At 55.4% G+C, this 14,298-nt stretch overlaps 1 protein-coding gene across 2 annotated transcripts; it reads left to right on the forward strand.

The window, feature by feature from the left end:
- Positions 1-2: 2 nt before the first annotated feature.
- Positions 3-13,463, forward strand: Mylk2 (myosin light chain kinase 2). 2 transcript variants are annotated; one of them, XM_052724959.1, is made up of 13 exons: positions 3-132; positions 237-336; positions 813-1,644; positions 2,332-2,630; positions 4,039-4,144; positions 4,546-4,639; positions 7,016-7,125; positions 7,208-7,349; positions 10,102-10,172; positions 10,278-10,406; positions 10,962-11,114; positions 11,222-11,354; positions 12,585-13,463. In XM_052724959.1, exons 2-13 carry the CDS (start codon positions 285-287, stop codon positions 12,663-12,665), a joined length of 2,202 nt encoding a protein of 733 aa, XP_052580919.1. In that variant the 5' UTR covers positions 3-132; positions 237-284; the 3' UTR covers positions 12,666-13,463. The 2 variants fall into 2 exon arrangements, 1 of the variants encoding a protein (XP_052580919.1); XR_008215152.1 differs by lacking the exons at positions 11,222-11,354; positions 12,585-13,463 and adding an exon at positions 10,789-10,856 and having other exon boundaries at positions 10,962-11,073.
- The last annotated feature ends 835 nt before the right edge of the window (positions 13,464-14,298 follow it).

Consider the following 14,298-nt stretch of genomic DNA (forward strand, 5'->3'; position numbering starts at 1 on the left):
GTCTCCGCCTCCGCTGCCCACGCCCCTGCCTCCGCCTCTGCCCACCCGGCCCAATCCCTTACAACCACCCCAGGATTGCGCCTGAGCAGCCGCTGCAGACTGCCGGCCACCAGGTTGCCCCTCTCTATCCAGGTACATCTCTCCTCCCAGTTGCCTGGCCTTGGCCTTCTCTCTCCAAAGCTGGAAAAGAGGCGGGCATCTGACAACTTGATAACACTTCACTCCTCTTTCTGCAGCTAGAAAGACTTGAGTTAGACAAGCAGAAGCACACGCCTACCTACCTCATGGCTACAGAAAACGGAGCAGTTGAGCTGGGAATTCAGAGCCTGTCAGCAGGTGCCAAGCAGGGGCAGGAGCTGGATGGGAGGAGGAGCTTCGGAAGGGATGTTTTTGAAGCCAGGGCTGGGCAGGTTCCTTACAGGGAAGCCTGTGCCCAAGGTTTTTTTGCACGGTGCATGAGGGATATGGGAATGGGGATAATCTGTGGGTGGAGTTGGGCTGGGTCCAGGGCCCGCATGAAGCCCTTGCTGGAGGGACGGGGGAGATGGGAAGCCTCCATCAGTGGCTGTTGGGATTCACTTCAGCGCTAGAATTTGAGGAGTGGTGGGGGGCCAGCAAAGCCCATCCAGAGGGGCAGAAGCTGGCGCAGAGCTCCCAAGCTCCTGACAAGTTTGCTACCAAGCGGCTCCAGAGACGTGGTGGGACAGGCATGGACAAGCTGTCCCTCGGTAGAGACCCAGAGCAGGTCTCTGTCCGGCCTGGCAAGGGAAGGAAGTAGGGGGATGCTAACGGATGTCCCCCTTCCTTTGCAGAACAGACACCTAAAGGTGCTGCAGGTGATGGGCCTCCAGCTTCAGAGAAAGACCCCAGCCCCCCAGCCACAGAGAAAGACCTGGGCCCCTCTAGCACGAAGAAAGACCCTGAGGCAGAGAAAGACCTGGGCCCCCCCAACACGAAGAAAGACCCTGGCACAGAGAAAGACCTGAGCCCCCCCAACACAAAGAAAGACCCTGACGCAGAGAAAGACCAGGGCCCCCCTAACACGAAGAAAGACCCCAGCACAGAGAAAGACCAGAGCCCCCCTAACATGAAGAAAGACCCCGGCACAGAGAAAGACCTGGGCCCCCCTAACACGAAGAAAGACCCTGGCACAGAGAAAGACCTGGGCCCCCCTAACACGAAGAAAGACCCCGGCACAGAGAAAGACCTGGGCCCCCCTAACGCAAAGAAAGGCCCCGGCACAGAGAAAGACCTGGGCCCCCCTAGCATGAAGAAAGGCCCTGGCACTCCAGACCCCAAAAAAGGTCCATACCCACCCTCCCTGAAGAAAGATACCAAAGCCTCTGCCCCAGACAAAAAGGGTGACCCAGCTCCAGCTTCAGCCAGCAGCCAGGGCCCTTCAGGAGAGGGAGACGGGGGTGGGGGGCCTGCTGAAGGCAGTGTGGGGCCTCCTGCAGCCTTGCCCCAGCCCACTGCCACAGCTGAGGCCAGCGCCCACAATCAGGATGCCAAGCAAGCACCCTCGGACAACCAGGGACCTGGAGAGCCCAAGGCGGGCAAGAAGGCAGCAGAGTGTCGAGAAGCAGGAAGAAGAGGCTCACCCGCCTTTCTTCACAGCCCAAGCTGCCCTGCTATCATCTCATGGTGACTGTCCCCGCTTGGGGAGGGAGAGGTCGGGTAGCTCCTTTTCCGGGCTTAACCTCCCTGGCTTGAGTACTGGGTATTATCACATCTCTCATTGGGAAGGCACTTCTGTCCTGGGTCCCCCCCCTTCTAACATCCTGTCCCGAAGAACCCAGGAAATTACTTTTGTTCGGAGAACAGAATGTCAGACAGGGGATGTCCCCAAAGGCCACCCAGGCTGCATGTTGTTGTTGTTGTTGTTTTCTCTGGGCTTCTGGGGACTTGTTTCAGGAGTGGCGAGTGGCAAGCTCGAGAGAGTAGTGGCCCTTCTTCATTTAATACGAACAGGCGGCTAACAGTTCATTCATGAAGCTTGATGCAGTCAGTTCTGCACAACTGGACACTCGAGAACTGTGGAAACAATAGCGACACTTCTTGCACCAGCCTGATTGTGACGCATTAATGGCAGTTCCGTGGCAGCAGTTTTTATGAATCAGGAGCCTTATAGCTTCCTGTCGGCTAGTAGGATTAGCCACATCATGGCAGCCAGATCCTGTCAATAGTTCCTCCACGTGTTGAGAGTTGGCCTTTGAAGTGGATGAGGTGGAGCTGGATGTATTTGGGGGCAGGGGGACAGTGTTGTCTTAGTTCTAAATGGCAAGTAATCTCTAGAAGCCTCTAACCGGCACGAGGTGTCTCACTTCTTAGCTCTGAGAAGACACCGGCTGTGAAGCCCCTGAGCGACACAACGGAACTCATCTTTACAGGGGTGTCTGTGACCCCCGACTCCCGAGGTCCTGGGCCAGCCAAGGCAGAAGGCGGGACGAACACCCTGGAAGAGAACCAGGAGGTAGAAGCAGAGAAAGCCCCAGGCCAGGCTGACCATGCTAAGGTGCAAGGGGACACCTCCCAGAGGATCGAGTTCCAGGCTGTTCCCTCAGAGAGAGCGGAGGTGGGGCAGGGCCTCTGTCTCCCTGCCAGGGAGGAAGACTGCTTCCAAATTCTGGGTAGGTAGGGCCAGGCTGGAGCTGGAGTGTCCTGGGGATGGGGGAGGGAAGGCATGGAGTCGTCCCAAGTATCCTTCCTTATGCAGGGGCCTGAACTACCCTGATCCAGGTCTCCCCCAGGTTCCCTGATTCAAATGTCACAGGGCACCAGGTAGTGTTTCTTTCTGATAGAGATGGGAAAGGGAAGCTAAATGCCCAAAGACAGATGGTGAAGACTGTCGGACCTCCAAACCCGCTTTGGATTTTATTCTACATCCGCTAACATGGGGTTTAAAAAGAAAATCACACAGATGAGTAAAGTAGCATAAACTTGCTGAAAAGTGGATTTGGGGCTCTGTCTGGGGAGAGGTTCCAATCCTGGGAAACTGGAAATGAAACAGTGGATGGCAGGGTGTCAGGGACCCATAGGTTTTATGAGCAGCACAGGTGTTTGTGTGTGTGGGACCAGTGGCCGAGGAAGCTGGGCCAGCACTCCGCAGGTACTCGGAGAAAGCTCTGGGCAGCAGGAGAGTCACTTTGAAGAGGGAAGGGGGTCCCAGCAAGGGTGCTGTCAGGCTGGGGGGTGGGGTGACATAGGGTCAGGAGAGCTCAGAGTGTCCTGACACCCCCTCCTCCAGACTGAGGTGCCCTGGGAGACCAGCCAGTCTGCCTGGCTGGCGGCAGAGTGCCACCCAGACAGGGTGGGAGGACCTGGCGGCTGGGCGGTGGCCAGGGGCCCTGCCTCCTGCCCCCGCGGTGACAGAGACCTCCGCCCCCGCCCAGAGATCACATCCTTGGCATGACAGGACCTGAACCACCTCCAAGGGCTGTCTGATTTATCACCAGAGTGGCTTCCCTGCCGGCTCTGACTATTTTTAAAGGTTTCCATTCCGATGAGTCAGCCCGCCGGCCTTTGAAGCCCGCTGTCCCCATGATGCTCACTAGGTGGCGGCACGTCACCACCGAACTGCTGCGTCCCTGGGCGCCCCACCGTGGTGTAATCGGGCGGCGAGCAAGTGTCTCCACCCACACCATCATGCAGGCACAGCAGTCCCACAGTCTGGAACTCCACTTCACAGCTGCTGTGGGGGCTTGTTTGGGTGTTTGGGTGTTTTTATTGGAAACATCCCTCCCTCCCCGCTAGAGCTTGTATCTAAGTCCAGTCAGCTAGCTGTCTCATCGTTCTGCAGAGAACCCGAATTCCCCCTAAAGGAGACAGATTTTGGGTGTTCAAAGGCCATTTTGGGTGTACACGGCCGGACTAGAATTGGAAACTGGGTCCCGTTCTGGCCGGGTGTCCCCCAGGCATCACTTGGTAAACTCAGCTCTCCGGGGGCAGTGGGGGCAGATCAGGAGGCAGGAGTGATGCCAGAGACGTTTCCCAGAAGTCCCCACCCCTGGTTCTAACAGCTCAACTCTGTCTTCTTAGATGATTGCCCGCCACCCCCGGCCCCCTTCCCACACAGGATCGTGGAGCTGAGGACTGGAAATGTCAACAGTGAATTCAGCATGAACTCAAAGGAGGCACTGGGAGGGTGAGACAGGGACCCAAGCCTGGAACCACGCACTGGGGAGTATCCAGCTCCCATGGTCCACTTGGACACGGCCCACATGCATGCACTTGCTTCTATGTGGTCACACTTGTTCTCCATCACCTCCTGAGGTGTAACGACTGTGGTCACTTTCCTGGGTGTGCCTTTGGCCACTCCCATAGGAAATGTAGTCTGTTCCACTCACCCCATGCTCTTCAGCCACCATCTTGGTAGGAGAGCCTCTACTTCAGGAGGGAGTTAGGGCCGGTGGGGTGAATGCTCCCACCGCTCAGAGGAGTAGCCAGAGTCACCATCAGGCCTGGGCCAAGAGGAGAATGGAGCACAGGTCCTTGCTGGCCCGTGGGTCTTGGAAGTACCCTCACTCCAACTTTTTCTCTCTGCAGTGGTAAGTTTGGAGCTGTGTGTACCTGCACCGAGAAAGCCACAGGCCTCAAGCTGGCAGCCAAGGTCATCAAGAAACAGACTCCAAAGGACAAGGTAGCGGGGGAATGCTGGCCCTACCGTGGATTGGCCACCTCTTATCTCCTGCTACCCACAGTGCTGGACTAGGACCCTGCTGTGAAAAGTTTGTGGCATTAAAGATGCCACATAAGGAGAAGGGGGGGGAACACAGCCTGTTACAGGAGGCTGGTGCCCCCAGCCATAAACCAGACACCCCATTTCTCAGCAGCACTGGGAGCAGAGGTGGTTATCCCCTGTGAGAGACAGTGGGGATCCCAAAGTGCAATGGAGGTGGCCCCTGTCCCCAGGGAACCTGTGTCAAGGAAAGGAGGGTCAATGGAGAGCTTCGCTTCCCACCGCCAGTGGGGTCTGCGCTTACAGCTCACAGCAGCCATGTGCAGGTTCACACGGATCGAGGGCCAGTGGGCGACGTGAGGTGTGCCTGGTGTCTCAGGGAAGCTGTGGGGAGCAGAGGGTGTGAGGAGCAACAGCAAGGTTCCTGCCTCAGCCCTGGCTCAGTGGCACTTCCTGGGCCAGCTTCTACCAAGTGAAGGTTTTGCAGACGGAGGTGTTTGAGTGGCAGAGGAGGCTTTGGGGCTTTCAGGCAGAGGACTGTGGAAATGAGGCTCAAGTTGGGCAATTTCCTGGCATTCTGGGTTCACTCTAGCATCACAGAGATGGAAGAAGGGATGGAAAAAAGAAGGGAGGAGGGACCCAGGGGTCAGAGATAGCAGGGGCTGAAGTTCCAGGGTGTTGTAGGCAAAGGCAGTCACTGTGTGAAAGGCTGGGCCCCAGCAAGACCACGGGAGCAGTACCACAGTGCTCCAGAGCACTGCTTCCCTTTGCCCGGAGCACAGCAGGGAGGGGCAAGTTTTGTGTGTGGTCCTCCCCTGCTCTGGTGTGTGGATCTTTTACTTATGTATTTACTTCTTTGAGATGGGGGCTCATATATCCCAGAGTACCTTGAACTCACTTTGGAGCAGAGGCTGACCCTGAACTCCAGGTCCCCCTGCTTCTACTTTCTGAGTGTTGGGATTGCAGGAATTTGTCACTATGTCCAGTTTACGCGGTTCTGGGGATTAAACCCAGGGACTCATGCATGCTAGGCAGGCACTCTACCTACCCACTGAGCTACACCCCCAGTCTCCGATCTGTACTTCTGACTCATCTTCACTGGCTTCTATCACAGGATCTGGTTCAGCATGACTACTCAGTGTCCATGTGCCGTGTGAGTTAACTGAAGCCAGCTGTTGGTTAATTGATCACGGAACTTTGTTTTTCTTTGCCTTCCGCTGTACCAGGTGCCAGAGAAATGTCACAGGACTGAAAAAGTCCCCAACCTCATGGGACCAGCACATCAGAGAATAGGGACAGATAGGTGACTAAAAGCTGGAACAGAATGAAGAGCATGACACCAGGTGTTGAGAGGTGCCAGACAGAAAGAGAACCAGGGCAGTGACGGGGAGTTTGATCAGAGGGAGCCTGTTAGATGCAGGCCTCTCCGGGGAAGTGGTAGGCGGCGGAGTGAGAGCGGGATGAAGGGGTGGGACGAAGGGGAAGGGGTACAGCTGGACAGTCTTGCACTGATGCCTCGAGGTTAACAACCGCCCTGGAGAGGCAGGTGCCTGGAGAGGCAGGTGCCTGGAGAGGCAGGTGCCTGGAGAGGCAGGTGCCTGGAGAGGCCTGATGAGTAGCACATGCCAGTTTCATTCCCACCATAGCCTGTATCAGCCCGGCAGTGTGACCCCTAGCCTGAAGTTACAAGTGAAGGTTGTTTAGAGTAGAAGGAAGGGGTGAGGGATGGCTGAGTTTCTGCTCTAGTTTAAGGTGGTACTGTGCCCAAGGCCTTAATGATGGACTATCAGTGGGCATGCAGAGACCACAGCTCCTAGATCTTTGTCCCCAATGCTTGGGTGAAGAGTCTGTCTTTTTTTTTTTTCCCTGAAGGATGCTGGCAAGTCACTCATGGAGAAGGGTTGGTATCAAGGACTTACTTAGCACAAGGTGAATCTGGGACTTTCTTAGATCCCCAACGGAAATGGCAAAGATGGCGGCTAGATAGATTAGAGTCTAGAGATGAAAGCAGTGTTCAGAGGCAGTGCTATGTAATTGAGAATCAACTCCATCTTAGGGATGGGGGTTGAACAGGGTCTTACTGTATGATCCAGGCTGGTCTCGAACTCTTGACCCTCCTGTCTCTGCCTCCTGAATTCTGGGATAACAAGCATGTGCCACCACACACGGCTTTGGGAACTGATTACACCTGGATACAACATAGCTATGGATTTGATGCAGGTGCTCAGGGTGAGGTTATGGGGAGAGAGTGGTGGAGGCAAGGAGACCAGGAGGGAGGAGCCTGGAGGGTGGCGGTGTTGGTGCCCAGTGGGTCCCTTTGATTTTCCTGCTTCCCAGGAAATGGTCATGTTGGAGATCGAGGTCATGAACCAACTGAACCACCGCAATCTGATCCAGCTGTACTCGGCCATTGAGACCTCACATGAGATCATCCTGTTCATGGAGTAGTGAGTGCCCGCTGTGGGTGCCGGGGCTGGGCGGCAGGGCCAGCAGCCCGGAGCCAGTCTGCAGAGGGGTCTGTGCACACAGCATCGAGGGCGGCGAGCTCTTTGAGAGGATCGTGGATGAGGACTACCATCTGACCGAGGTGGATACCATGGTGTTTGTCAGGCAGATCTGCGATGGGATCCTCTTCATGCACAAGATGAGAGTCCTGCACTTGGACCTCAAGGTAGTGGGCTGGAACAGCACTGACCACTGGGTGTCACTGTTGTCACTACTCATTTCTCTAGCTCCTCCTACTCCTCCTTCCCCATCCCTCCTTCCAGCTCACTCAGGGTGGACCACGAGTGCTTGCTAAGTGCTAGGGATGGAGGCAGGGATGGGGTCGGGGGAGGCGTGCCTTGGTCTCAATGTCCATGGAGCTCACTGTCTGGTGTTTGATGCATTCCAGCTGCTGGTCTCTCACAGCAGCTACCTCTGCGATGGCTTGTGACTGGTACCGCCAGTGTACCGCCCTTACTCAGAACCTAGTGTTGAGGGCCACTTTATAGCAGCCCAGTGTCCTGGGACTCCTCCATGGCACTCACTGAGAAGCCTCCTGGCATTGTCCCAGTGCACAGGAGGCAGGCACTAGTGATGATCTCTACAAGAGGACTTTCACACCCCGAGCTAACAGAGTTCCTTGCACATAGCTGACCAGAGACAGCAAACAGATTTTACACGGTACTCACTCCCATCAGCACCAGTGGCTGCCGAGAGCTTAGAAACACCTGCCTATGGCATGGAATGGGGAGGAGAAACACAAATTGCCAGGTGTCTCCTGTCTCTGTGGCAGATGCTAATGAATATTGAGTAGAAAGTGAATAAGCTCCGTTAGTACAGGGGTGGTACCTGCGTTCATTCACTTAACTCACAGGTGCCGAGTACCTGCAGGAAAGACCGATCCTAGCATGGGAACTTACAATGGGGACTGGGATGGACATGTTCCCTGTTCATTATACAGTGTCTAAATAAATAAAATTCATAAAAAAGGTTATGAAAGGCACAGCGGAGTATCCAGGACATGCACAGGGTAGAGAAGGAGAAGCAAACATTTGTCTGGTGGAGTAGGGCCATGGATGCGGGCATCCAACAGTTTCTGGCTTTGCTCGGTGTCATGTTCTGAGAGGGCGTGGGATTCTCCCAACAGCTCCTGCAGTTACCTATGAGGACACACAGGGAAGGAGAGAGAGGAGATGGTTTTCAGTGGGGCCTAGGTGGAGGAGGGTATGGAGGCTATGGTAGGAAGCTAGGAGAGAGCTGGTGGGAGCTGGAGGGGTGCACTTTGAAAAGTAGGGGTACCTGGCTGAGGGTGTGTGTGGAGTGGGTTGGCAAAGAGTCAGAGGTGATTACAGGGACAGATGGGGGTCCCTCTAGGAGCTAGGGTAGCTGGAGAATTACACGGGGGGACATGTAATTCCCCCACGAAGGCTGATTTGGGGGGTAGTGTAGGACTCCTAATTAAAATACTCTGCCTCCAAGAATGTGGCTTCCAGGATAACCACAAGGGTTTGCTCAGAAGAGGGGGCTCATGGTGCAGAAGGCAGTGGGTCTCGGCTGCAGGCCGTCCCTAGGTCTGGTGGGAATAGGTTTCTGAGAAAGCTTGGGTCGGTTTGTGGGTCCCTTGTGGGTTTGTACCTGGGGCCATTCTTTCTCTCCCTGCTTTGGGACGCTAGCTAAGTCACAAAAGTCCTTAGGTCTTGCTTCTACGGGAACACAGTGGTTTCAAAGAGGTCCCCGGGAAACCTCAAACTGAATGGCCACAGAACTCAAACAACAGTAGAGTTACGCGGAGTGGTCAGGTCAGGGTGATGAAGACCCTGGAAGGGGTAGGTGTGGAAGGTGCACCCCATCACTCCACAGAGGTGGAACCCCTTGTTACTCCGCAGAGGTGGTGGAGTTTGTGTGGTAGCTTCTGCCTTTGAATCATGTTCACTTCAGTGTTCACCCCACTTACTCTTGACCTAGCCCTGTGTCCCCTGTGGTAAGAAGACAAAGTGTGAGCTTATGCCCCCCTTGACTAGCACAGCTCTCCACCAGTCTGGAGGAGCATGGGAGAGGCTGGGAAAAGAAGGTGGCCCCTGGCCTGGGACGCCGAAGAGGAAGGTGGTGAAGTCAGGTGGCAGATGCCTGTAGTTCAAGCGCTGAGGCTGAGGGATTGCTCAAGCCTGGGAATTCAGAACCGGACTGGGGTAGCATAGGGAGACCTTCATCTCAAAAAATCAGTATAAGGCATTGGGCAGGTGGCTAAGTCTGTAAAGGATTTGCATGGCAAGCACAAGAACTTGGGCTTGGGTTTGGATGCCCAGCAACCATGTTAAAAAAATAAAGCCAGGTGCAGCGGTACATGGCTGTAATCCCAGCAGTGGGGAGCTGGAGACCGGAAGATCTGGGGACCTGCTGGCCAACCAGTTTCACCAGTCAGTGAACCCCAAGTCCAGTGAGAGACTCTATCTCAAAAAGCAGGGTGGAGAATGATTGAGAATGACACACACTCAGTCTCCACACGTGCACACATCAGCACAACACACAATACATACATAAAAAGAAGTAAAGTACCATAGGCCTAATGCTTGCGAGAGGCGGGCACTGCCCAGCTGAGAGCAGCAGAAACCTCGCTGACCAGGGGCCTCTTTGCGGCCCTACAAGGCTTCTAGCTCTGATAACATCCTTGCCTGGCCTCCAGCCAGGGCACACTGCCTATCTGCAGACCTCAGTTTCTCCACCCTCCACAGGACGGTGGAGAGAAACTCCATCTGTGCCTCCTGGGTAGTCTTGTGCTTTGAGACAAGCCCCTTACAGGACCTCAGCCTGCTTAGATGAGTATCACCTAAGGATTTATTCCCACATGTGGGGCCCCAGCAAGGGAACAGGGCGGAGCTTGTGGGGAAAGGAGGGTGAGCTGGGTCAGAGGCCAACCTGGGCCATCCCTGTCTCCTCAGCCAGAGAACATCCTGTGTGTGAATACCACTGGCCACTTGGTGAAGATAATCGACTTCGGCCTGGCACGGAGGTACCAGCTGGCTGGCTGGGAAGGTGGGGCCTAGAAGTGTGGTGGTGAAGGGGCTGGATGTTTCTGGTGGCAGCTGGGGACCTGAGCTCTCAGTCTCTCTCCCAGGTATAACCCCAATGAAAAGCTGAAGGTGAATTTTGGGACCCCGGAGTTCCTGTCACCCGAGGTGGTGAACTATGACCAGATCTCTGACAAGACTGACATGTGGAGCCTGGGGGTGATCACCTACATGCTGTGAGCCCTGGGGGAGGTGCTGGCTGAAGTCAGCAGGGGCAAAGGGGTGGGTAGAAGAGGACAAGACTGGCCTTGGGGGTTCCGGTGAGGTGAGCTTACCTCCCTGATCCCTCAGCCAATTTTTTTTTTTTGAGGGGGAATGCTAAGGAGAATCAGAAAGGGAGACTTTGTACCCATTTTGTACTTGTAAAAACCAAGGTCCCCTAAAAGCACAGCATCCCATCCCAGGGCAGACTCTGGACAGCAGACTCCCCATGCCCTGGGGTTGGGGACAGAGGGACAGTGGACATCACTTGTGTGTGCTCACTGTGTGTTTCACACTCACCCTTCCTCGTCTTCACTGCAACCCTGGGAAGCTGGGGTGATTATGCCCATTTTACAGATGAGAAGAGTGAGGCTCAGAGAGGGGAAGTGACTTGCCCAAAGTCACCCAGCCAGATTCAAACCCAGGTCTGTCCCACTCTGGAAGCCCGGGGTCTTTCCAGCACGTGCTGCCTCCCAGGCTCTGCTCCACCCTGCCGCCTCACTCTCTTGCCCGACTCTCCTCCCCTCTAGACTTAGTGGGCTCTCCCCCTTCCTGGGAGATGATGACACAGAGACCCTGAACAATGTCCTGTCTGCCAACTGGTACTTTGATGAGGAGACCTTTGAGGCTGTGTCGGATGAGGCCAAAGATTTTGTTTCCAATCTCATCACGAAGGACCAGAGGTAAAGCTTACCTGGGCTGGGAACCCTGTACGGTCAAGGGCAGAGCGCTTGTCTGGGCCAAGTGGGCCTGGCATAGGCCTGTCCTCACCACGCCACCTTCTTCACAGCGCCCGAATGAGTGCGGAGCAGTGCCTCGCCCACCCCTGGCTCAACAACCTGGCGGAGAAAGCCAAACGCTGCAACCGCCGTCTGAAGTCCCAGATCCTGCTTAAGAAATACCTCATGAAGAGGCGCTGGAAGGTACCAGAGCTGGGGCAGGAGGAGGAGGAGGGCTGAGAGGTGGGAGAGCCCCCTTGGCTTGGCAGTCTCTGTTGACAGGGCCTGGCCTTGTCTGGAAAACACGGGCTTTTCTCTGGGTCCTGGGCTAGCTCCCATTCTGAGCTGGAGTTGTTCATCCACCCTGCCTGCCAAGGGAGGATCGTTAATCGAGGGTTCAGGCTCCGGAGAGCATCTCTGACCCCTCTCCTCCTCCATTTCCCAAATATTTATGGGATAGCCGTTACTTCCAAACGCTCCGTTGCTGTGGTGGAGACGGGAGGCCAGAATCTGGGTCTTGTGGATTTGACTTTCAGTGACTATAGAGAGTTCTTCGGAGAGGGGTTGGGAGCGTCAGGGGAGGGGTTACACCTTTGAACAGGGAGGGGCCAGTGACGAGGAACAGGTTCATCCAGACCTCAAGGAGATGGGGGAGGGAGCCAGGCAGAGGAGCAGCAGATGTGAAGCCCCAAGGCAGACTGCGTGGCCGGTGAGTGTGAGCAGCAGGCAGCAGGCTGATTGGCTAGAATGAAAAGGGAGGTCAGAGTGGAACAGGCTGTGGAGCAGTGGCAATGCTGTGACCCTTCAATACAGTTCCTCAGGTTGTGGTGACCCCAACCATCAAAATTACTGCTATTGCTACTTCATTACTGTAATTTTGCTACCGTTGCACATCATAACATAAAAAAAATCCATGTTTTCTGATGGTCTTAGGCCACCCTTGTGAAAGGGTCTTCTGACCCTCAAAGGGGTGGAGACTCACAGGTTGAGAACCAGTGCTGTAGAGGGACTCACAGATCGGGGTGAGGAGTCTCTTTTGCTTGGACAGTGTCATGGTGCTTTTTATAGCTGGGTTGGGCACTGTGTCTCCCCTGGCCTCTGACCCTCCTTTAATGGGGGGGGGGGAATCTCCTAAAAGTCTTTACAATTTTTTATTTAACATTTATTTATTGTGTGCATATAATGGAGGGAGGGTTCAGAGGACACACTCGGGTGGAGGCCTATGTGTGGAGGTCAGAGGATGCCTTTGGGAGTGAGTTCTCTCCTTCTACCGTGTGGCTCCCAGGAACTGGACTCAGCCTTGGCTGCCAGTGCCTTTCCTTATCTGTTAAGCTCTCTCTCTCTCTGGCCAGAAGGGGGGGACTCTTAAGGACACTCCATCCCAAGGTTCTCCTCTGCTGAAGTGCTGACCAGAATTCCTCTCTTGTCCCCCAGAGAAACTTCATCGCTGTCAGCGCGGCCAATCGCTTCAAGAAGATCAGCAGCTCGGGAGCACTGATGGCTCTGGGGGTCTGAGCCCCAGGAGCAGCTGAGCCTGGACGCGGCTACACAGTGGTCAAGGCTGAAGCCACACAGCTCAGAAGGCCAGAGAGAGCCAGATCTCTAGGGGAGGCTGGTCAGAGCAAAGCTGCACCAGGCTGGGAGGCTTGGGGCTCCCCAGGCCTTTGTTTGATACCACATCTCCTATGTGGACATGGAGTGTGTGGCCTGGAATCCATCTTGCTACCGCCTCCTCAGACGGGGCTGTGGCCCATCAGCCCCGCCCAGACTCCAAGGACGTCCAGGCCATTCCCTGTTCCCTCCTTTGAACCGCTGCCCTGTAGCCTCTGCTTTGCCCCACCAGGGGCACCCTTGCCTGGAGTGGGATGGCTGGGGGTCCAGCAGGTGGGCTGCTGTGGTGGTGGATGGGAAGCTTCTAGAAGGGTAAGAATGCAGCCCAGCTGCTAGAGGAGACAGAGAGGCTTTGTGTGAGAGGACCTCCATGCCTTGCCTCACACTCCCAACAGATCATCTGGCCTCCTGGCCCCCACCCACTGTTTTTGTGACCACCAACACACAGGAACTCTGAGAGAAAGCCAGCCCAGGCCTGGAGTGGTGGTGGTGGTGGTAGAGAGAGGCCTGGGAGACATGAGACTACCCCCAAGTCCAGCCCAGCTACTCTGTGCCCATCCCAGGGGCATTGACAGCCTCAGATGACAGGATGAACTGGCCCACGACGACGAGGAGTATGAAGCCACCGGGCAGTCCCCAACCTGCTCTCAGCTTGTGCCCTGTAAATAAACATACAGGCTGGAGGCAGCCTCCTTCCCTCTGCACGTGCACTCATTCGTGTGGGATCACAAATGACTGCATTAACTGTGCACCTACTATGTGCCAGGCACTGAGTTCACACGTCTGCGCAACAGTGTGGTGTTCACGGATGCAGGCTCAGGAGCTAGATTACCGAACGTATGCTGTGTTTACGTGGCTTCCTCGCTGCGCCTCAGTTCCCTCACCTGGGAAGAGGGTCGTCACAAGAGTTGAAGTACAGAGTGACCTGTGCTGGACTCTGGTCATGGGCACAGCAGGGATTATTAGATCATTATTCTTTGGAGTAGGATGGTGAGGTAGATATGATGTGTATTTCACAGAGGGAAACTGAGTCAGGTGGTGAGACCCAGGGAAGAGCTGCCTCACAGAGAAGAGAGAATGATGGTGTATTGGCGACATGGAGACAAGATGAATTATACGTGGCCCAGGGAGGAAATGGGGGTGCTCCGTATCCACGTCCAATAGGTGAGGAAACAGGCTCAGAGCAAGGAAGGAGCTTGAAGCCTGCTAGTATGTCTGGGCCTGGGGCTTGAAACAAACTTTTGCCGTGAGCTCAACATTGATCAAGGAGGGAACAGGGCGTCCAGGGAAGGCTAACAGATCCCACGGCCTGTGATGTCTATCTACTATAGTAAGCCCCGCTTTCTGCTCTCACTGGCCTCATCCAGGCCACCCATGCAGGCAGAGGCCATCTGCCGCAGGAACAGCCAGGAAGGCACATCGGAGCCATACTAGTGCCCAGACTTTGACTGAGAGGTGACTGAGCCCCCAGGCGAGGAGGCTTGGGGTGAGGGGGCCTGCCGGCGTGGCAGAGTGGTGAGCACCAGGGTCCCAAGCC

The sequence above is a fragment of the Peromyscus californicus genome, unplaced genomic scaffold (assembly GCF_007827085.1).
Source record: "Peromyscus californicus insignis strain IS unplaced genomic scaffold, ASM782708v3 Scaffold_7__1_contigs__length_154581171, whole genome shotgun sequence".
In the NCBI taxonomy this organism is placed as follows: domain Eukaryota; kingdom Metazoa; phylum Chordata; class Mammalia; order Rodentia; family Cricetidae; genus Peromyscus; species Peromyscus californicus.